Source organism: Atractosteus spatula, chromosome 5 (genome assembly GCF_055471065.1).
Source record: "Atractosteus spatula isolate fAtrSpa1 chromosome 5, fAtrSpa1.hap1, whole genome shotgun sequence".
Classification (NCBI taxonomy): Eukaryota; Metazoa; Chordata; class Actinopteri; order Semionotiformes; family Lepisosteidae; genus Atractosteus; species Atractosteus spatula.
In genome coordinates this window covers 5,422,189-5,444,088 of record NC_142710.1, presented here as the reverse complement: position 1 = coordinate 5,444,088, position 21,900 = coordinate 5,422,189, and the positions used below count along the sequence as shown (strand labels likewise).

Below are 21,900 nucleotides of genomic sequence, written 5' to 3'. Positions count from 1 at the left end.
GAAGCAATAATGTCTCAGTGTGTCTGGATTTTTTTTTACCTGAAGAACTGGCATAATACATATTGAATATGGAAAACTGGACAATTAAAAATTGCTGCTCTTTTTAGCCCTCAATGTATGTCAATTCATACATTGGCATGAAGAAGCAAAATTTGATTTTTTTGGTTTCCATGAGACATTGACTAGAATGTTGTTTTAAAAAAAAATCATATTTCCATCTGATGCCCTGGGATGGAACCGGAATTTGCGTTTTGGAATTCAGTCTGATGTGTTAAGAAGATTGTACTCAGGGAGAGATTGAAAGTGGTTTAGTCATCCTTCAATGAATAGTTGTGTTTTGCTAATAATGACTATAATACAACTAAAAAAAATATAATTAAATAATATCATAAAAACTATGGTGAGCATATTGTTGTTTTCAAAAAAGAGGATGGGGGGCGATAATCGACACTCGAAACATGCCTTCAAAGTAATGAATCTTTATTACTTTTTCTAATTAAAAAATCAATTTAAACTCTCTAGTTTTTCTTAAACTTCTTAGTAAACTTTTAAACAGTTGCAGGGTTGCCATTTCTCTTCCATAATGGCAAAGCAGGAAAAAACAAAAATATAGCCCTATTTTAATTTTGTTTTTAATTTTAACACAACAAAAGTCTTAACATCTGAAGCAAAAATGAAGACATCATAACTTAGGAGAAAATGATCAATTTTAACGAAACATTTTGAAAAATAATGAAACAAGTTAAACATTGTTATTTCTCACAGCCATAAAACAGCCACACACACACAACCCTTTTCAAGCTAGGCTGCGTGTAAATTCAAAACATCTACCGGTAACGCGTGGAACGAACGAAAACCTGTAGGCCTGCGTTTGTTTACACAGCCTGAGGACCGAGCAAAACGAAATCCCGGACAAGTCTGGGAATTGTATAAATCCCAGTTGGACCGATATTTTAGGTCTCAAAAGAGGACATGTCCGGGGAAAAGAGGATATCTGGTCACCCTAATAAAAATGTGTATGAAATGACCAGATTGCAAACCCTGCTTTTGATTGTCGATGGGTCTTGTTACCTTTTGATCTAAAAAAATGTCTGTACAATTTGAGAACATTAGTTGCTTCGAAGTAATTTCCAGTTAGCCACTCTGGGTTATCACACAAGAGGTGTACAGTATAAACTACAGTTAATTTAGTGACATTTTAAAATAGGAGGCACTTGTAAGCCATGTATTAGTTATGTATAAAGCATACTCTTAACACATACAATATACAACCCTTAAATAAAGGCTAGGAACTCATTATCTTTTGTACTTTCCTTATGATTTATGGGAATGTAAATATTGATTCCATCTGGGGTTTCAGAACAGTCTGCATAGACTCCCTTTTCTTCTTCATATATTTAAAGTTAAGGTTAGCTGTCATGGATAGCTGTTTCTTTACCTTGATTGGTGAAAGTTGGTTAAATACTGTATATATATATATTAAGGGAATAAGCAATGGGAATGGCACCCAGAAATTAGACACATTCAAGGACGTTGAGTGGGGATGGGTTTAACCTGCCTAACCGAGGTCCAGCCCCTCTGACTGTGGGACGAGGAGGCTGGGACCCTCCTGCAGAGTGAGGAGTGACCAAGGGGCAGCAGCACCGCTGGAGAAGAGATTATGGGGACGAAGTGTGACAAGAAGAGAGATTTGTTTCTGATATATACTGTACAGCTTTGAGAACTGATGTCAAGAATGATAATGACTTAAAACGGTTGTTGTCATTCTTCCCTAACATAAGTGAAGAACCTCCATTATAGGGAATCAGTGTCTTTTAAGAGCAAACAGTCACTGTGAAGTATATGAATGCAAGTATAAAGACTTCATTCTCACTATTAAGCCAAGGGTAATTTGGGATTTATTCAACAAGCTGTTTTTCAGTAATCCAGTGCTTATACATGCCTTTCAGGTGTCTACTCATGTGATGTGTTCTTCAGAAGTATGATGGTTCATTTTTATTCTCACACAGAGGAATAGATTAGATTTTTGTTGTGCATTCCTGCTTAATTTTTTAAAGACTTCTCTACAGCTGCTAGTCTACGTTTTGTTCAATATTTCAAAAAGGGACATCCACTTGATGTTAATGAGCATTCTCCAGCATGCACAGAAAACCTGGATCTGCCCCTTTTGAAACATTCTTTTTGTTTGCTCCAAACAATTAGAAGAATCAAATGGCATTTCCAAACGAGATTACCCAGGACTTGATTTTTATGATTCAAATAAATTCATAAAGCATTGTGGACCAGTCCATTTAGTAATCATATTAAGAAAGAATCACATGTACAGAATGTTAAGAGTTTTCACATTTTCTAAGAAAGATCTCATGTTTTGCAAACTACAACCTGTCTGATTTCATTTCCTCAGAGGTACCTCAGGAGGGCCTTCCCTGTTTTGTGTTAGACATTATGGCTGCTCATCTGTCTTCCTGCTAGATGGAAGACTCTATATGTGAGTTACTTTGGAGTCTACCTCTAGGATATGGTTAGGTTACAGTGGAACTGAAATCCCAGTCAACACAGTCAATGGAAGATGAATGAAGATAATGAAGATCGTGCATTATCGTGTTGACATTAATTATAAAGCTTGCCGTTTTCCTAAACATTCTCAGATAATGCTGGTTAAATAAATGGGATTGGGACACTGCTGGCATCCAAACAAGTGCAAAGCGCTCCAGCTAAAGAGACCCATCTCACTGAGGGCGCTGTTTCAACAACATGAACCTTGTTCTTGAATTAAAGGCAGTGTGAGCATGTCTTCCAAACTTGACAGCTTCATGAAGACAGGGGGGCCTTCTCTCCTGTCCATGCCTAGCTTACATGTCTTTCTTTGAAACCCCCAGATATGTTTCACAGATATCGTTTGATTTTATTGCATTCTTTCTGTTGCAGTTCCATGTGAATGATCCTTTATTTGGGCAGTAGCTTGTTGAATTTCCCATTACGTCCAAACTGTTCTCAAGACAGATGTTAAAAATCAAGTGTGTGACTGGGTTCACCATTGCCATTCTTTCTTCCAATGGTAATTGAAGAATTTGCGTGGGGTGGACAGCCTTTGTTTCTACAAGTATGAATTTGGACAACTGGCTTGCACTCAAATTGAGAGTTGTGTTGCGCTCTCAGCTCCATACACCTCTACATCACCAGGCAATTTAACAATGTAACAATCAATCCAGTTTCTATGCATTGTGTGCCAATTGAGTGGAATGGATCCCATTGTTCTGTGAAATGTGATGTTAATTTGTTTGCCTTGAATTAGCACATACTGTAGATGCACTCTGCTTCTTCCCCTGATGAAAAACCTGACCTAATGCCTGCTTGCGGAGGTGAAACGTTCGCTCTATTTTTTCTAACTCTGAATCCTCCCCAGTAAATATTTGGAAAAGTAGATTGAGCTTCAAAAAGGGTTGGTCGATGTTCCCCTCCATATATTGAAGTTATTAACTGAAGTTCAGAAGGGATAGCAAAAAGTCAATCACACACAGCAGCACCTAATCACCATCATTATGAAATAAGCTCTATATATCAAACCCAAACACCTCTATTCACATTAGTCTCAAGCACCCCTCCTCCAGCCCCTCTCCATCTTGCAGATATCCCTTGATTCACTCCTTCTGAACGGGGTTCAAGCCTCCTTGTCCTATGGCCAGGAGGCTACCCATGAACCCAGCAGGTTAAGCCAAACCTATTTCACCAAGTATTCCAAAGATTCGCAAAGCATTCAATTCATGGATGCTGTTGTCCCTAGTGAGCTATGTTTTTTTCCTAGATTCCTCTTGCACAGTTGGTTTCAGAAAATGGTAAGAAAAGTTTTAAAAACCTTTAGAGCTGAAAAGCTCTGAAATCACTGTTTTTGCTTTATGTTTCTACATACCTCTGTTGCTTTATCACAACACATAAACTGAAATCCCTGTTAGTCTGTCCATCTTTAACCAGTAGGAACAAGGCTGCAGCCCAAGGCATTTTCCCATCATGCACATACTTTGCTGCCCTAATTGCATTATTTACTGACGGTGTAATCTGTGGTCATGATTTTACTGCCTTGTAAGACCTGGCCTTTGCTCTGTGCACCTTGCTAGTCAATTATCCAGTGCTTGGGGGGCATCAGTACTCCTGTCCTCAGCACCGAGCCATATTTGTATGCTGGGTATTTATAAAACCGGCAAGGGGTAGAGATCGCTTCCTCCACCTTGGTCTGTTAAAGCCATCTGGGCTAAACTCAGCAAAACTCCTTGGCCGTGAGCAGACTGCTATATAAGGAAACTGTGAAGCTGGGAGTTAATGGAGGTTTCTGCACTGGGAGGCAGAAGGAGACACAGCGCCTTGACAAATGGGTTACTCGATCTGTCGGCTGACACTGCTTCTTTCCCCTGTTTTTCCCATCTGGGCCACCTGGGCCTAAGGAACCCACTGCATAACTTGAACGCCACTGTCCACGTTCGCCTCAGGCGATCCCTCTCTGAACCTCTGCTCTGCTTCTCCGAGGAGGGAGGGGGAAGGACCCAGCTTGATAAAACAACATCTGGAGCAGATACAGGCTCCCCTCCCGTGGGGAAATAATGGCAAAGGTCCCTGGTTTCAGCCCTCTTGAGAGCCATTACTGCCCTCCTACTTCCTACTTGTAAAGACTCCAGAAAATAGTCATTTTATCCTGAGCTTAACACCACTGGGTCTGGTGAGCACGGAAGTAACAACCTTACAGACGCTGGATGAAGAGCTTTTGGCGGAAGGACCATCTAACCAGTATTTGGAGGTCACAGTCAGAAAACAGGAGGGCCATCTGTTTGAAATCATTTATCTTGGACCTTAACACTCAGTTTAAATTTAACAAGGCCTGATCAAGGCCAAAGACAGGCTGATCTGGCATCACATCAGCCTATTAACCTGAAGTTAAGACCTGAAGCAGGCCTCTGCTATGTTCTGATGCAGAGATATAAAAAAATGTTTAAGGAGAGAAAATTCCAGTCGGAAATTGGCTCTGGGGGCCAATATCACTGTGTTGCCACGTGTAGTGGACGTAACTGGGCTTTGGGCTCTAACCAATGTCTCTGGTACACTCCTGAGTGCTATAGCCACTCAGACCAATTCAGGCTTCAGTCTGAGCCTGAGGAGCAGGGGATCTGAGAGTTCCCTACAGGCCAGGAGGGTGAGACCACTGATACAGGCTCATTCTACACTACTGATACACGCTCCTCCTCTACACTTCTCAACAATCCCAGTGAGAGACAGGCTGTACATATTAGATACTATAGATCACTAAGGCATAGCTGGAGGGAACCTGGAAATGAGTCAACAAGAATCGTACACCTCTAAGAACCACAAGCTACACAACTATAGGGGGCCCACTTTTCCAATTGACTGATTTCCTGGGCCAGGAGATGGGAACATACCAGGGACCCGGACCAATTGCATTCTGGAACTCTCATACATGTAAAAGATGGTGAAGTCCAGACTGGAGCCACAACAGCTCACTGGGCCAGAGCTGTACTGGAGAGACTCTGACACAATCTATCCCCCCAGATAGGACACCAGACCATCACAGGGATCACCCCCCGCACTACTGGTCCCCACTTCTACAGGGGAGAAGACTAGAACAGCCGGGGTACATTACGTAAGGTCCAACAGCAGTATCAGCAGCAGGGACTCAAACACACAACCTGTCAGCCAAGAATCTGAAGATTCTTACCCATGCAGTCTTACTGTCCATGTAGTTTTGCTCCAGAGGGAGTCCACTGTCGATTAGGGAACCAGCAGGCAAAATGTTGGAATTTTCATTGCTATCAGGAACTTTGTCCCTTAATTGAAAGGAGTGTTGCAGCAATGAAAACCAGACAAACTGTACAAAACATAATTTGCATTTTTCTTTGCATTTTTAAGGCCATTCTATACGGTAACTGCCTTGAAGGGTTTAGTCACAGTTTGGAACTGTCACATCTGCAGGGTTTAGAATATTTTGGAAAGCCTCCATAAGCTAAAAAGCATCTCTTTTCATTATGCCAGTTATAATGTGTTTGCCTTTCTTAACATCTCCACATTTCCTTCCAGGGTCAGACACACTGTTTTCTTCTTTGCTGCTTTTCTGCTACACTGTATCTTTCGAAGGGAGTTTTATGTTCCTGGACAAGGGCCAGTGCTGCTTTGTGAGTTATGTGTAACCTAGTTTGTCTTTGATTTAAAAAACATACCTGATCAGACCGTACGTCTCCTCTCATTCTTTTCCGAAAGCGAGAAGGGTCAAGGCTCAGTCTGAATTGTCTTTGGATTTGCCCACGGAAGCCGGTAAATTAAACATTTGGTGAATTGTTTGCCCGTGTGGAGGTCAGGAGACTAAGCTGCTGTTGGGTGATGGTAGATTTATCTCACAATTAAGAATAAAAGGGGGTGATGAAAGTTGCCCACTATAGCCATGACTGCATTTCTGGCTCTTGTTACAGGGAGCGGACTTTGTATTTTACAAAACCATCACAGTTCATGAATCACAGGGCTAAACAAATGTGTTTTTTTTTTCTTATTTCTTAAATAAGAAAGAGAAAATAAGAAAATATGTTTTTCATCATATCATTGATACAATAAAGCCAGTAGCAGATAGCATTTCACACTATGTGTATAAGGAAGATATTAAAAGCAGCCGACACTAGATGCTCTATCACAGATTGCTTCCACTCAGGATTGTTCATCTTTGGATTGTCAAGGTAGCAATGTCATCCATTGGTTTCCTCTTAGGAATGTGACAATTGATTTCTGCCATTGACATATACCAAGAAAGATCAAAGATGTTGTGCAACATGATGTAACAAGCAGCGATTCTTTTAAATCTACAATTTGATTTATTGGTTATGTTAAGTCTGGTTATAGCTTTAGACATTTCCTTTGCCATTTCAAACAACAAATCAAGGAGAACTCATGTAAAAGACATGCTATGAAAAAATAACCCAAATCCTAGCTGCATCATTAATAATGTGACCTAACAATGTTCATTCCCCCTTAAATTCAGTTTTCATATGTATGCCTTTTTTAAGCTAAGTCTGAAAGAGAGAACCTCAAAAGCTGATGGATAAAGATCAGTAAAGTTCTAATTAGATGATAAATATTACTGATTTCTTTCCAAAACACAAGATGTCTCATAGCCTCACTGAGAAGTGGTGTGAAAATGTCAATATTGTGGAACCTAACAGTCTTTAGGACACTGTTCCACAACTCCCATTCCACATTTCTCTGTTAACTTTTAGGAGTTTATTCAATGAATATGGTCCATATACTGTAAGTCATGTCTCACAGGACATGTAACAGTGTAAGTACTGTATATTCCAATCAAACCATTCTGGGTTCTTCTTCAAAAGGATATTGCACAGCTCCTTCTTTGAATGCAGTATTCTAGTGCACCCTCTTGCCTGAGATATTCCAAAGTCCACACATTTGAAACAACACAACAAAAAAGGTCTGATGATGCATATGTAATCATATATATAGAGTGGAAGTTAGACTTCTGAACTTTTTCTACCAACATCTTATATCAACATTTTATATCAACATCTGTCTGAACTATTATCGCCCTACTCCCCACCTTCACTCTTCTAATTCTGGTCTCCTGTCTGTCCCCCAAGCCCGTCTACACTCTGTGGGTGACAGGGCCTTCTCCTGGTATGCCCCCAAGCTCTGGAACTCTCTGCCCAAGGATGTGAGAGAGTCACCTTCTCTTAACTCCTTCTTCTTTAGAAGAACCTTCACTTAACTGGTTCTATTCTGTACCCCTCTGCTCCTTCTATACTAAGTACCACCATCCACGGTCTCCTCTGTGTATTGGAATTGTGTTTTATCTTGTGTATTCTTGTTATTGATTGTTGTTGTCATTCTGTAAAGTGCTTCGAGAAGCCACCTTTAAAGGTGCTATATAAAATAAAGTTTATCATACTGGGAGGATTTATATGCAAGTTTGAAAGGTCTCTTAATTTCAGGACTCACCACATTCTCCTAAATGAGAGGGAGAAGAATCACAAAAATGATAGGATAGAGATCTGTCCAACCTAGGCTACAACTTCAGACTTCTTACTGAAACAGGGATACAGGGTCACAATTTGGAAACTTGAAAGTAATCCATTGGAATGAAGAATGAAACACACCTCTTTAAACGAAGAGTAACGTTGTCGTGTTGTGGTTTCCTGGATCAGGTGTAGATGACAGCCTTTATGAAGCAGCCAGATGAAATTCTTGGTAACTTCTAACTACAAAAGTCCTAGCAAATAAACAAGATGAGCATATTGGCCTCCTCTTCTTTGTAGCCCCTTGTTCTTCTGTTTCATGGCAATATGTTGTGAATCGATGCCATCCAAGGTTCATTAACTAGTGCTCCTAGATTCTTTGTGGCTACAGTGACCCCTGCTGACTACTATGAATAAATGAGCAAACTCATTTCACCTCACAGCCTCAGCTGGGCATGCACTTTGGACAAGAGAACATAAGAATGCAAGAACATAAGACGATAACATGTGAGATGTGGATTGGCTGACCCACTGATGAGCTGAGCTTGTACCATGTTAAACCTGAATCGTGAGGGAAGGGTTACTGCAGGGCCAAGAAACTCTGGTCCACAGTTGGGTACAAATTCTGACTTTTGTTCCCATCCTAAATAGATGACTTCATTTCTGCACTGAATCAGTTCCCCTGAACTGGTCGAAAGGCCCCACAAAATTCCTCACTGTTACACTCTCACCACAGTCCTCTTAGGCTGTCTTTACTGTGAAAAATAAAGATCGGTTTAATGACAGAACCCACAGACAATATCTCCTCTGCTGGACATTAGTACCAACACAGTATGTATCTGTCTACAAAGAGAGTTGTAGACTTTGATAGGAAACCAAAAAACCATCCAAAACCTCAAAAAACAAATCCCACATTGGACAGGTCCCACGTTTGTCGTCACTGTCTAACAATTTCGCACATCTTAACACTCTCTGGGGTCACTTTGCTAAGCTTAGCTTAGCTCTTGTTGAATTTCTTGCTTGAATATTCTCTATCAGCTCTCCACACAGCTTGCTAACTAATTAATTAAAGACATGGACCCAGCTCATCAACCAGTGACGTGCAGCATCCATCTGGGTGATACAGTCATCTTCTGCCAGCTGTCCAGCTACACAGCAAGTCAGATGAAATAAGAAACTACTCCAGCTGAATTAAGGGGAACATTAGCTCATGGGCCAGATTGTACAAGCCCAAGAGTGGAATTTAGTTCAGACCCTGCAGTTAACACATCTAGTCTTGCAAGCAGTGCCATGGAGATCTTTAAAGACCTCAGTCTAACACAGGAATGGAGCACTGTTTTTTGGAATTTCTGGCCCAGAGAGAATGGATCCCACAATAAGCCTCAAGCACTACTTACAACAGCAACTTCTTTATCCTTGGAAGTCACCCATCTCAATACTGAACAGATTCTTCCAGCTATGCTTAGCTTCTGAGCCTATGGTAGTCTCCTGCACTTCAACCTTTACACTTCCGCTCATTCAGAGGTGCCAGATTCAAGATTCTTTGTTGCTTGAATACAGGTTTAATTTAACACCTCTTCATCCATCCATCCCTCCATTTTGAAACTGCTTTATCCAGTATTGGGTTGCTGGGAGCTGGAGCCTATCCCAGCAAGCAACAGGTACAAGGCAGGGTACACCCTGGACACAATGCCAGTCCCTTGCTGTGCAGACACACACACTCACACCAGGGCCAGTCTTCCCAGAAGCCAGTTAACCTAACAGCATGTCTTTGGACAGTGGGAGTCAACTGGAGGAAACCCATATGAACACAAAACTGCAGTTTTCTTACCCATATAAACTCCACACAGAGCACTCCAGGTCTGGAATTGAACCCAGGGCCCCAGACTGTGAGGCAGCAATGCTAATTACTTTGCTACCATGCCACCCCAACACCTCTTCAGCAAATCCTTAATCCCCGACAGCACCTGCTGTCTTCTGTTGCTTTGGCATGATTTTTTTTTGTCAGAAGGCAATAGCCACATACTGGCCAATTAAATCAGCATTCTTTTGCAAAGTGAGTAAATGATGAGATTGTTCTTGCAGGTTTCTCTAATAATCCACAGAATTTTACTCTTTTACCACGTATTACCATTGTTTTTAAAGTCTGTTTAATTTAGCCTACACTGCGCTTTGCTACAAAGGATCATGGAAGAGCATTCTAATTGTCCGCAATCCAAATAATTGCTTCATTACCTTATATCATTGAGATACTAATAAAGCATGAAATGAACTTAGTATGAACTGAAAACATCTGAACATTGGATCCCCACCTCATGCCTGGAGATGCTTGTACAATTTGACATTCCTTTGGATTCCTTTGAAATCTGCAACAACATTCTGGTGCATTTCCAGAGAGCTCGCAGACACACACACACTAGAGTGTGGCGGACTCACAGAGATGAGTTTATGTCCCCTGTGTGGTGGCAGTACGGAATCCAGTGTTGTTAGCAAACATTGCGGAGCACAGCAAAGAGAAGGAGTTCAAAACTGCAGATGATTTGAACTGCTATATTGCATATCGGCCACTAGAGGGGAGGAGAGTTCAGCTTGGGGCTAGACGGCTTCAGAATGTCTGCATGGGCAGAAAGAGGATCCCAGCTGGACTACTTGAGCTCGTCAGCAAGCAACAGCAGAGCCATCACTGGAGCAGCCCTGACAGAGGGAAGCAGTGAAAGTTAAATTTAGAGATAGATCGTGGGGCTATTTCGGCACATAACTCTTAACACTATACTGCCCTGTGATATGCTGACATGTACAGTACCGACGAGCGAGATGACAGGAGTCCTGCACTCAGCAAAGTCCAAAGGTCCAGTCTCCCCCTCGTTAACCTCCCAGCACACAGGAGTGGCTTCAGTTCGAACAGGAATAACAGCACCTCCCACCAGCCTTCAAGCCACGTACACACTGCCCCTGCCCACAGAGCTGACAGGGTGGCAGAATGCATTTAGGGTATTGAGGCATTTACTGTAAGCACACAGATTTCACCTGGGTTGCATGGTTCCAGATTCAGATTATGTTTTTGCTGTGCACATAAAGCAGGGCATTTCATGCAAACCTGAATCTTTACATTTTAGCTGGTGTTTTATTTTATCTTGATACATATACAACATGAAAAACAATAGAAAGACATCTGCAAAATATTGACTTGGACAATGTAGGAAATCATTGTCTCTCCTGTATTTCTGCAGGTGGCTCTGCTAATAACTGAGGTTCGCATGCTTCAGGAATACACTCACATCGCCCTCAGGGCCACGTTGACCCTAATGGACTCCTCTCACCTGTGCTGGTTTTTGCTTATTACAATCAGAAGCACCTGTGACAGGCATCCAGCCTTTTCGCCACCTGAGAAGAATCAGATGTTGGCCATTAAGATACCTGCCAGCCAGCTTCCTCCCTGTCGAAACAATCCTCACAATCCACCTTCTTAACGTTCTCTTGATTAATTGGTGACACAATTTCTTAAATGTCAGGATCTGTTGTACAGAAGGGCTGCTGGTGCAGAAAGATTATTGTGTGTCTCTCAGGTGTGGGCTCTACTTCAGGGACTTCCCTGTCCCTGTGCTGCCTTTCCCATTTAGGGGGGATTCTGAATTAGGGGTGCTCAGTCATAATCTCACAGATGGCAGCTCCACACCACTGGCTCCTCAGCCAAGCACACACACCAAATATCTGAACCTGCGGTTCCTCTCGTACTGAGCAGGATTGCTATTGCAACAGCACATCACCAGTAGGGTCAAACTAACCTGTTTCACGGTGGTCTAAACACAGCTCATGAGGTATGAGTGTGTGAGGTAGCCAGAGAGGGCAGTGAGAGATCTCGTACCCAGGCTCGGGGGGAAAGCCTCGTTTGTGAGAAAGACACCTGAGACAGAGGAGCCGGAGCTGTGAAGCTGCTGAGGTGTCATCAGCAGGGGACTAGTGACTAGTGCTTAGTAATATATTCAAGTTCTGGAAGTTGCGTAAACTGACTGACACTTCCTGACCGTGCACTGTTGATTTTTTACCCGCCTGCAACAGTGCTAGATGTATTTGAGGGAGGGATTCATGTCAGGGCCACCAGGCACTAGAACAACAGGAAGAAGTGTTGCAGGGATCACGTGACAGTTTCAACATGGTGTCTATCAGGGGCTGAAGAGCCTGTGCACCTCTGTTCTGGATCAGCTTGATAGAAAGTTACACAGAGAGTCTGGAACGTAGGTGGAAAAGCAAATACACAGGAGCACTGTTAATGCAAACTGCGTGGGAGAGAGAGTGGGCGGCAGTGTGGGCTCTTGGTTAGAGCCGAGGGACTGGGAGGGAGGGAGGGAGGAAGGAGGTAGGGCTTGTAGATGGAGCCAAGGGACTGGGAGAGAGGCAGGCTGGAGGTGTGGGCTTGTAGATGGAGCCAAGGGACTGGGAGAGAGGCAGGCTGGAGGTGTGGGCTTGTAGATGGAGCCGAGGGACTGGGAGAGAGGGAGGCTGGTGGTGTAGGCTTGTAGATGGAGCCGAGGGACTGGGAGAGAGGGAGGCTGGAGGTGCGGGCTTGTAGATGGAGCCGAGGGACTGGGAGAGAGGGAGGCTGGAGGTGTGGGCTTGTAGATGGAGCCGAGGGACTGGGAGAGAGGGAGGCTGGTGGTGTAGGCTTGTAGATGGAGCTGAGGGACTGGGAGAGAGGGAGGCTGGAGGTGTGGGCTTGTAGATGGAGCTGAGGGACTGGGAGAGAGGGAGGCTAGAGGTGTAAGCTTGTAGATGGAGCTGAGGGACTGGGAGAGAGGGAGGCTGGAGGTGTGGGCTTGTAGATGGAGCTGAGGGACTGGGAGAGAGGGAGGCTGGAGGTGTAAGCTTACTGGAAGCACTGATGAAACAGGACAAAGAAGAAGGCAACATGAAGTCATGAGATTAGTTAAGGAATCTAGTGCAAAGAAAACTGGCGTTAGGAAGACAATGAAAAAGAGTGGATGGGCAGGGCATCCAAAACAGGTTACGGGGAACAGTGCTTGTCATTTAACTCTAACTGGCCTTACAGAAAGGTCCCAGGTCACTTTTTAAAAGAATAAGGGTATTCATCTGAGTCCTCTGTCTGAAATCCTCCCTGGGCTAGCACAATGTGGCCTCCTTAACGTTCTCTTGATTAATTGGTGACACAATTTCTCAAATGTCAGGATCTGTTGTACAGAAGGGCTGCTGGTGCAGAAAGATTACTGTGTGTCTCTCAGGTGTGGGCTCTACTTCAGTGCTGAGGGCAGTGGCTGGCTAACTTGTGATATGTAAAGGGCTTTAAGATCCTTTGTGTTGACAACCACTATATAAATGCAAGGAATCATTATTGTTGAATATAAAGCAGTTACCTCTAGTACAGCCATTCTGCTGATTCTTTTACCTTTCGTTATTTCGGAGAGTTATACAGCAGTCCTCTCCCAGTTTAGATCTCAGAGAGCTTTCAACCTCAGCGGCACGGCACAGTTGATAAACTGCACCACTGGAAGGTGTGTTAGTACAGAGTGGGAGAGAACTGGGATCGAAAGAGTTACCACAGGACTCTTTGTTAATGGACCACCGCTTTCTGGATGACTCTGTACCTGGCTGTAGTGCCACCTAGTGAAAATCCCTCGGCAGGAGCACGCCAAACGTATTTCCACTTCCAAGCCGTTCGTCTTGGATTAGTAGAATCCCGATTTACAGCCGAGACCATCCCAAAGAAATAGGCTGTGTGGTTCCAGAGCTAGAAAGAAGTAATGGTTGTCAACATGTTCCTCGGACAGGGCATGCGGAATATTGAAAAAGACTCTTACCAGTCTGTAGCCACTTGAATGCTCGCCTAGACAGGTTGGATAGGTCACTGCTTGCTTGCGTGATGATTGTACGGATTGCGTTTTATAGGGACTTTTCGCCAGTAGAACGGTAAATGTACTTTAGTCTAGACCTGCAATCCTTCCGAGGATATATGTAGTTTCAAAATTTCGGTGTTTCCGTTTAGTTTCGCAGACCATAGCAGCAACACATAAAATTCCAAAGCCACTTTCCAGTAGAATATTGAAGAAATCCATCCCAAAACTGGACATCGCCATGCATATTTATCACCTTGACTGGTTACTATGGTGAATCACACTAACATCACTGTTCTACATTACTTAGGGAAGCTGTGTCTCTGCCACTGAACTCTTTTTTATCCCTCTCCTGAAATTCGAGTTAAGGGGAATGCACCTAGGTGTCCCCCAAAACTACAAATCCCACAATCCTCTGTGACCCAGGAGGAGACTTCTTAGTCATTTTAAGATCTCCAGCATTGCGCCATCAGATGCAAGGCAAGCAACATTCCTTAAGCGACGGCTTCCCAGAATAGGTCAGGCTGTGAAAGTGTGTTGTTTCTCTCACCACTTGAATATTTGGATTGAATTATATGGACCAGCTGTGGTTATTGAAAGCTATCTCCTTGCAGATGAGAAGTGTGTTTCATAGAGCATCTACACAAATGACACATTTCACATGCCAGCTGTATGATTTCACAATTATCCCCAGACAGGTACCATAAAGCCTCCACTTGTGTTTTTCATGGTCTTCGACAAAACAATAAAAAAAATGTAAAATAGGATCAACACTGGTATTGCACAGGTGATCAGATGTTTAGGAGTCATTTACTCCTAATAGAACCCCATTTCAGCAGCTTAAACACATTCTTGTTATGTTTTATATCTTTAAAAAAATCACAGACAGGCCCTTTACTCTTCAGCACCCTCAGCTTTCCTGAGGGATTTCATCAACATGTGACAGGGAGGTAGGCACGGGCCTCTGGTCCTGTTTGACATCACTTCCTGTTTGGCCCAGCATTGTCACAGAGCTCAAACTGCTCCGGTCTGGACTCACTTTGATCATTGTGTTCACAGCGTGTCAGCTGACTGAAATTACACAGTGCAGAAATGGATCACAGTAAATGTGTGTCATATGTGCAGTATAAGTCGATGAGGACAGCAAGATAGAGTTTATGAGCAGGGAAAAAGAATGCGTGCTCAAGGCAAAAGTTTAAAAGCTTTCAAGGTAAGACTATGGTACGGTGTGGTGGCTCTGTGGCTAAGGATCTGCACCTGTGGCTGGAAGGTTGCCGATTTGTATCCTACGGCCGGCAGAGGAATCCTACTCCGCTGTGCACCTGAGCAAGGTCCTTAAAGCCAACTGCTCCAGGGGTGCCGTATAAATGGCTGACCCTGTGCTCTGATCCCAAGCTTCTCTCCCTGTCTGTGTGTCTCATGGAGAGCAAGCTGCGGCATTTGAAAAGACAAATTCATAATACAAGAAATTGTATATGGCCAATAAAGTGATCTTATGATGCTTGAAGCATGAGATTATAGGAATGCTTGTACTTAATCATCTCATGATCTGGTTTCCTCCCACAGTCCAAAGACATGCTGGTGGGTTAGTTGGCTTCTGGGAAATCTGGCTCTGGTGTGAGTATGTGAGTTTGTGTCTGTGTATGTCAGGTGATGGACTGGCGTCCCACCCAAGGTGTACCCCGCCTTGCGCCTGTTGGTTGACCAGATAGGCTTTAGCTCCCCCCTAATGACCCAGCATTTGTATGCTCAATTACATATTTCCATGGAAGTTTAGTACTGTATGTGTTAAAAGACATTACAAACACAAGAGAATCGTGCTGGGACTAGCCATGTTTGTTGTGTTCTAATGCCTTTCACTTTATATTTGATTGATTTTGATTATTATAGATATGTAAAAGTATGCTATTAATACACAAACGTAATTTATGAACGTAATTTATTTGCAGTATTTTATTATCATGTACTGTTCATACAAATATAAAAAAAACACATTTCATTATGCTAACAGGGAAAAAATACCTAACTTTTATTAACACCAATACAGTATCTGACTGTAATTGGTCCTTGCTTTCATTAACACACACAGTTAGCTTGCATGAGCTACCAGCCTGCTGAGACAAGATCAGCACAGTCTCAGAGGGCGAATAATTAAGCACTGTTTTACTGCCAGCACATTTGTCATTAAAACTAAAAGGTGCCTAGCGCCAGGGGAAGAAACAGAGACTTGTGTTGATAAAAAGCTAATGATTCTGAATGAGGTAGAGCATTTTACTGTTCCATCTGGGGATGGAGGAATTTGTTTGTTGGTCTGCTGGAGTGATCATGACGCTCACTAATGTAAAATACAACCTCTGAACATTCAGAATTTCCCTGTCTCACACATTGCAAACGTCTGACTATACTCTCTTAACAGCTGCAACTGTTTCACTTTCTCCCAAACTGGGGTGTGTTAACTGCTGACAAGCTGATGGTTGAGAGAATTGTGATCGCTTCCTTGTATAGGCAAAAAATATTGTATTGTAAAAATTGCAGATGTGGTTGCAGAATTTGGCACCAAACACCATTTAGATCCTAAAAGAAGGATGCAAAAAACCAGACAGGTTCAGACTGAGCTCTAACACTGAGCCATCTGCTCTTCAGGAGGCTAGAAGAGTAACCTGCCTCAGTGCATTTTCTAGGAGGTGGTCCCATAGAGAACTAATTGTGTCTCTTGGTCATTTACTTTAAATACAGCCCTGAAGATCAAATGCATTGGGTTTAATATAGTGAAAGTTCTGCTGTTGCCTCTGTCTATATCCTAAGATCCTATCCCCAGCGAACACACCATACCATGCTGTATATGTATACCATATAATCAATATACCACATATATAGCATACTAAATATAATCTATACCATGTATATCCCATGCCACATACTGTATATACACTGTACTGTACATACACTACAGTATATATATAGTGAGCTAACACTTAGGTATGTAAGACAATTGGAGGGAGAGGATGACAAAAGAGATGAAGAGCTTGAGCATGTCTATCTTGTACGTGTGTGTCTGAATGAAGATCCTTCTGGTCCGACTTTGAGTTGGTATCAGTAGTGAGGAGGATGGCTTATCTTGCCCTCCACCCATCACCTCTTGGACTTTTTGGACTCTGAAGTTGACTCTGAACCTCGAAACTTCCTGTCCTTAATTTTCTCTCATAGCCCCATGACTTTGACATTGTCAAAACCTTTGAATACTTGAACCCAACTCCCCACTGGCAAAGTCTTTCTTTTCAAGAATTGGTCAAATGAAACCAGGAGCAAAGTGGCAGCCTTCACTATACCCTTTTCTTTGCAGTTTGTTAATGGAGCTTGTGAAACCCTGGAGCACCTAATGGTTTGGCCACTGCTTGATCTGATCTTATCTGCCTTACAAAATTTTAATCCAGTTGTTGGGATCACCCAAAATCTCAACAGCTTCTGAAATGATTGTAAGCAAAGTAATATGTACACAATGTATAACAAATGCCAGTGGACATGAGTTAAATATTTTCTGTAAAGCATAGACTGGTTTTGAATTGAGCTTTATTATTTTCTAAATGTGGAAAAAGAATAAAACATTCATTTTGCTTGCTGGTCACACCTTGATTTAATTGTTATCAATCATTAGCTCACAAATGAACTGGGCATTTCTTCAAATTTTTATTTATTGTCTGTTAAGTCACATGGTATATGTGGCTAAATGATAGTGATTATTTACATGACATGGTTTTGCATTAGTGGCAAAAATAGCAGATTTTTGGAAGATCTCAGAGTAAAAAATAGTGTTTGTTTTCCCTGATTCTTCTGAAAACGTGAATTTATTATTTTATTGGCTCTTGGTTGGCACAGGAAATCATTCTAATGGACTTGACTTAATTTGCTTTCAGGCTTATTATTTGGTGGCATTTCCAAAACATTCTGGCAGTAGCTCAGTGTCACATTTTTGACAAGCCATATTCCAAATGTGAGACAACACATTTGTTTTGTCACAGCACATTTCGTCGGCCTGAGGTGGATATAGGCTTTCCATTAGCTGTTTCAATGTGGCTGGCTCTGAGCGTGAGCAACATGTGTAGTGGTTACTGTGTGACATAGAGGGTAGAGTTCCTGCCTCCTAATGAGGAGGTTGTGAGTACTCGGGAACAAGGTAATTATCTGAATCGCTCCCATAAAACACTTAGATGGATGCATAAACAGGTGCAAATATATGTTGCTTAGGACAAAAACATCAGCCAAATAAATTAGTCATGATAGTAACAAAGAGAAGCTTAAAAACAGCTGAATTTGCTCCATTCCAGGTCTGAATACCAACACAATGAAGTTAGATGTTGAAGGGTCCATTAATTTAGAAAATATAAACCTAAGCTGAAGACACAGAGCCAGAGCAAAACAACATTAGCCATTCAATCCCTTCATGTGATGGACATCAAAATTATGACCTGATGTAACAAATATTGTAAATATTGGGTTACCCGAAAATCTAATAATAAGCCATCTACAGTGTAGCACTAAAAAACAAGCTATTTACCTGTCTGTTTTTTTTTATCTTGTTCAGATTTTAATATGTGAAACAGGATATTTTCACCCAAGAGCATCATTTCTAAGGTGCAGACACTTTGGTCTAAGAGGTGATACAAAACATATATGAAGACATTTCTCGCCCTACTGGTGCACTTCACATACACTGTATGTCTGTCAATTATACTGTAGCTGGTGTTTATTTTTTATCCTTCGTTTTCTACCCTTTCACATCATACCAAACCTATAAGAAATGCACAAGAACTAAAGGTGACCAATAGTTACAGTACTTTTATACTAGGACGCATAAGAACAGTGCCATTGGAACAAATCTTAACACATCGTCTCGATCGCCATTCAAAATCTAAGAGCTTTGACATCCATCGGCGTGACTTGGCAGGGTCTATTCCAGGCACTGACAAAAAAAGATTTTCCTTGTAACGGTTCGAAATCTGCTTTTAATAGGCTTCCACCAAAATCCCCTGGACGCTGTTGCATAAACCCCATCTGAAATAACGGCTTTACGTGGCATGAGATATTGCTTCTGTTTTAAGAGGCGCCGCAAAATCTGTAAGGCAGCAGAACCAAAGTGCTTCGCAAAGCAAATTAAAATAGCTGTCCAGCAAGGGCGACAGGATCTCTGCATGGGTAGGCATTACTTTCCTGCCGAAGACAGATGAGAATAACAGCTCTCAGTCTCTTCGGCGTTTTAAATCCAGCACCTCCCAAACTGGATTATTGCAACTACTGTATTAGTGCTATTATACTGCGAATGCGATCACAGTTCCAACTACCAACAAAAATTCAAACTTCTGTTTCAATGAAAAAAGTAGAATCGACCTGGCCCACATTCCCTCTACTCAAAATACATTTTTAGGTAACATTTAGCAACTTTTTGACAATCTCAAACCCTCTTCGGTGTAAACACGGTTCACCACACAAAGATAAATATCTATCATAAACTTCTAAGATATTGACCGCTAGCATTCCATGTAAAAGAAAGTTCCCTTTATTTCCAAAAAGCATTTGCCAATAAATAGAACCATAAAAAGCCATAAACAAGATACATAAATCAAGTAATCGCAACATCAGTAAACTTCACAGCTGTTCCATACAAAGAGCTGCGCTTCTGGTTCCTTAAGAACAGTTTTAGATACCTGATCTGATTCACTGTAGAAGCTATAAATAGTAGCTCTTCTAAGTGCGCGGGCATGAGATCAATTCAGATCTGTGCTCATTAGCTGGGTGAAATTATTCTCATCTCTGTTTAATCATCTAAAAAGACAAACAAACGTGGAGGCGTTTTCTGTTTACTCAACTCAACTAGAGATCGTTCCATGCATCGGTCTCGATTTATGGTGGCTCTTAACGATGCCATGGCCTTGGAGTCACGCTATAGGAGTCCTTTGGGACACGTAAAGATCTGCCGATCGGTTCTGAATTGAATGCGTTAGACGCTCGTTGCTTTGAACAAGCGTTCCCTCAAAAGGTCTTGTTACAGTAGATGTTCAAAGCCAGCTACTGGGCTTTACAGTATCATCTACTGTTCACAGGAGATCCTTGAAATATGTGGGCCGTCGCACAAATTGAGCTTCAACCGTTCCCCCTCCCACTCTCAAGAGAGCACACTGGAAGCTGGTGCTGTCAGCTCTTCCGTCAAATAAACAGCACTCAAACGGTTATTTAATCGGAGTCGCACTCGCTGACAGACGCAGCTGCCCGGCCTCCTGGATATCAAATGTGTTATTTCACATCTTAAAATTCTAAATCATCTGACTTTAAGGCCTTTTAAACCGCCAATAAAAGAAAACTCTTACTATTTGATAGTGTTTCGACAAAATTGGATGTGTCCAGTAGCCTTCAGTGATAAGTTAGTGGACAAGAGCCTCTGAACAGGCAGACACTGGAAACTCACAGGGCAGGAAGATGTTGTTTTACATTTTAAAACCGTTGTTTCTGAAATATGATGTCCTTCCTTTTAATGCCATAACGTTTCTTTCTAGAATCATTATGAAATAAGCAACCGTTCCATTTCCAGATGGCAGTATTTAGACAGTTACAGTAGGTGCCTCTGGACCAGAGCTTCAGTCAGCTTTCACAGCAGTTTGTGTGTAACTGAGAAGCAGGAGGTAGTCCTTTTCTTGCAACAGCGAGATCATTGCTCTCTCTACTTCACACAGCTCCGAGAACACCTGTCATTCGGTCATAGATATTCATTAACATCTCCCTCCAAAGCCATTATCTGCCCAGATGGAGTCTCAGTGCGAGAAGCTTTCTTGTCAAGGGCTGAAGACAGAAACCCAGAGTCTCAGCCACATCAGTGTGGTTTTTCAGCACGATTCCCAGGCACGACGTTTTGCAAAGCATCGGGAAAGCAATGGAAATCAACTGACTACAGCACAACCGCCAGGTTATAAACACACAAGAGCCATTCAATCACTTACAGAAAATACTTTGAAAGTTCGGATTATTAAGACAGACAGTATGGGACCAAATCCTCAATCCCCCATAAACACACGAAACACGGTACACATGGTACTGAGTGTCCGAGCTCCTGAAAGATTTACTGCCCTGCTAAACGTATGCTTGCTTGCTTGCCTACTTAGAAAACAACATGATGAGGTTATACACTGAAGCATTCATCCTTCAGGCAGCTAATCTGAGAGATGCTCAGGGTGCTTTAGATGCTTCCTGATGCCTTTGATTTTTTGGGAGCTGTCAGTGTTAGAAGTGGTGAACTCAACCCACGCAACAGGGAATGATCCACAGACGTCCCTGCCTGGGACTCAGGCGAAAGTCATATTTCCCGGCGCCGCGAGCCCTCCCTACGTTTTCAAGCCCCACGCCTCCCCTCCCCAAGCCAGCTCACCTCCAAGATCAGCTCTTCCATTTGGAACTGTTTCTGAGACACCCGGTCGTCCTCCACGTGCTCGTGGTAGTAGATGACCATCACGTCGTACTTCTTCATCACCGCCTTGTAGTTCTTGGCGTTGAGGTCGTGGACGCGGTCCTTGCCATCGTACTCGGGGAAGTCGAGACCCTTCTCCCCCCAGGCTAGCCCCCCGAAGGAGAGCACGATCCCCAAAAGCACCCAGCCCAGCTTCATGGCTCCCGACTGTTTGTGGTTTGTGATCCTTAGGGGGACGGTCCTGCGCGGCGCAAGGGCAAGAATCGAGACGTCGGGCTCTAGAAGGAAGGAAGGGAAGGGGGGTAAAAAGAGAGGAAGACCTGGGGGCTTGGCGTCCCGGAAAAGTACAAGAAGAAGAAGTCGCCGACGAGCCTTTCCTAGTCCGTCAAGGAAGCGTGCGGGGAAGAACTGGGCCTGCCCGTGCGTTCGGTTCGGGAGGAAGCGAGTGCGTGGTGTGTGTGTGTGTGTGTGTCAGCAGGCTTGGTGGGGTGTGTCTGCGTGTCCGACGAGGAGCTTGCCGAGGTACGAGCTGCACTTGGGGAAGGGGGCAGCGGAAAAAGTGGGAGAGAGCTTGGAAGCTGGGTAA

At 42.9% G+C, this 21,900-nt stretch overlaps 1 protein-coding gene across 1 annotated transcript in view; it reads right to left on the bottom strand.

The window, feature by feature from the left end:
- casq1b (calsequestrin 1b) overlaps positions 1 to 21,900 on the bottom strand; it is a 41,228-nt gene extending 19,328 nt beyond the window's left edge. The window contains exon 1 of the mRNA XM_088917758.1: positions 21,276 to 21,900. Within this exon, the coding sequence (XP_088773884.1) occupies positions 21,276 to 21,512 (237 nt within the window). The 5' untranslated portion in view covers positions 21,513 to 21,900. The remainder of the gene's footprint in view (positions 1 to 21,275) is intronic.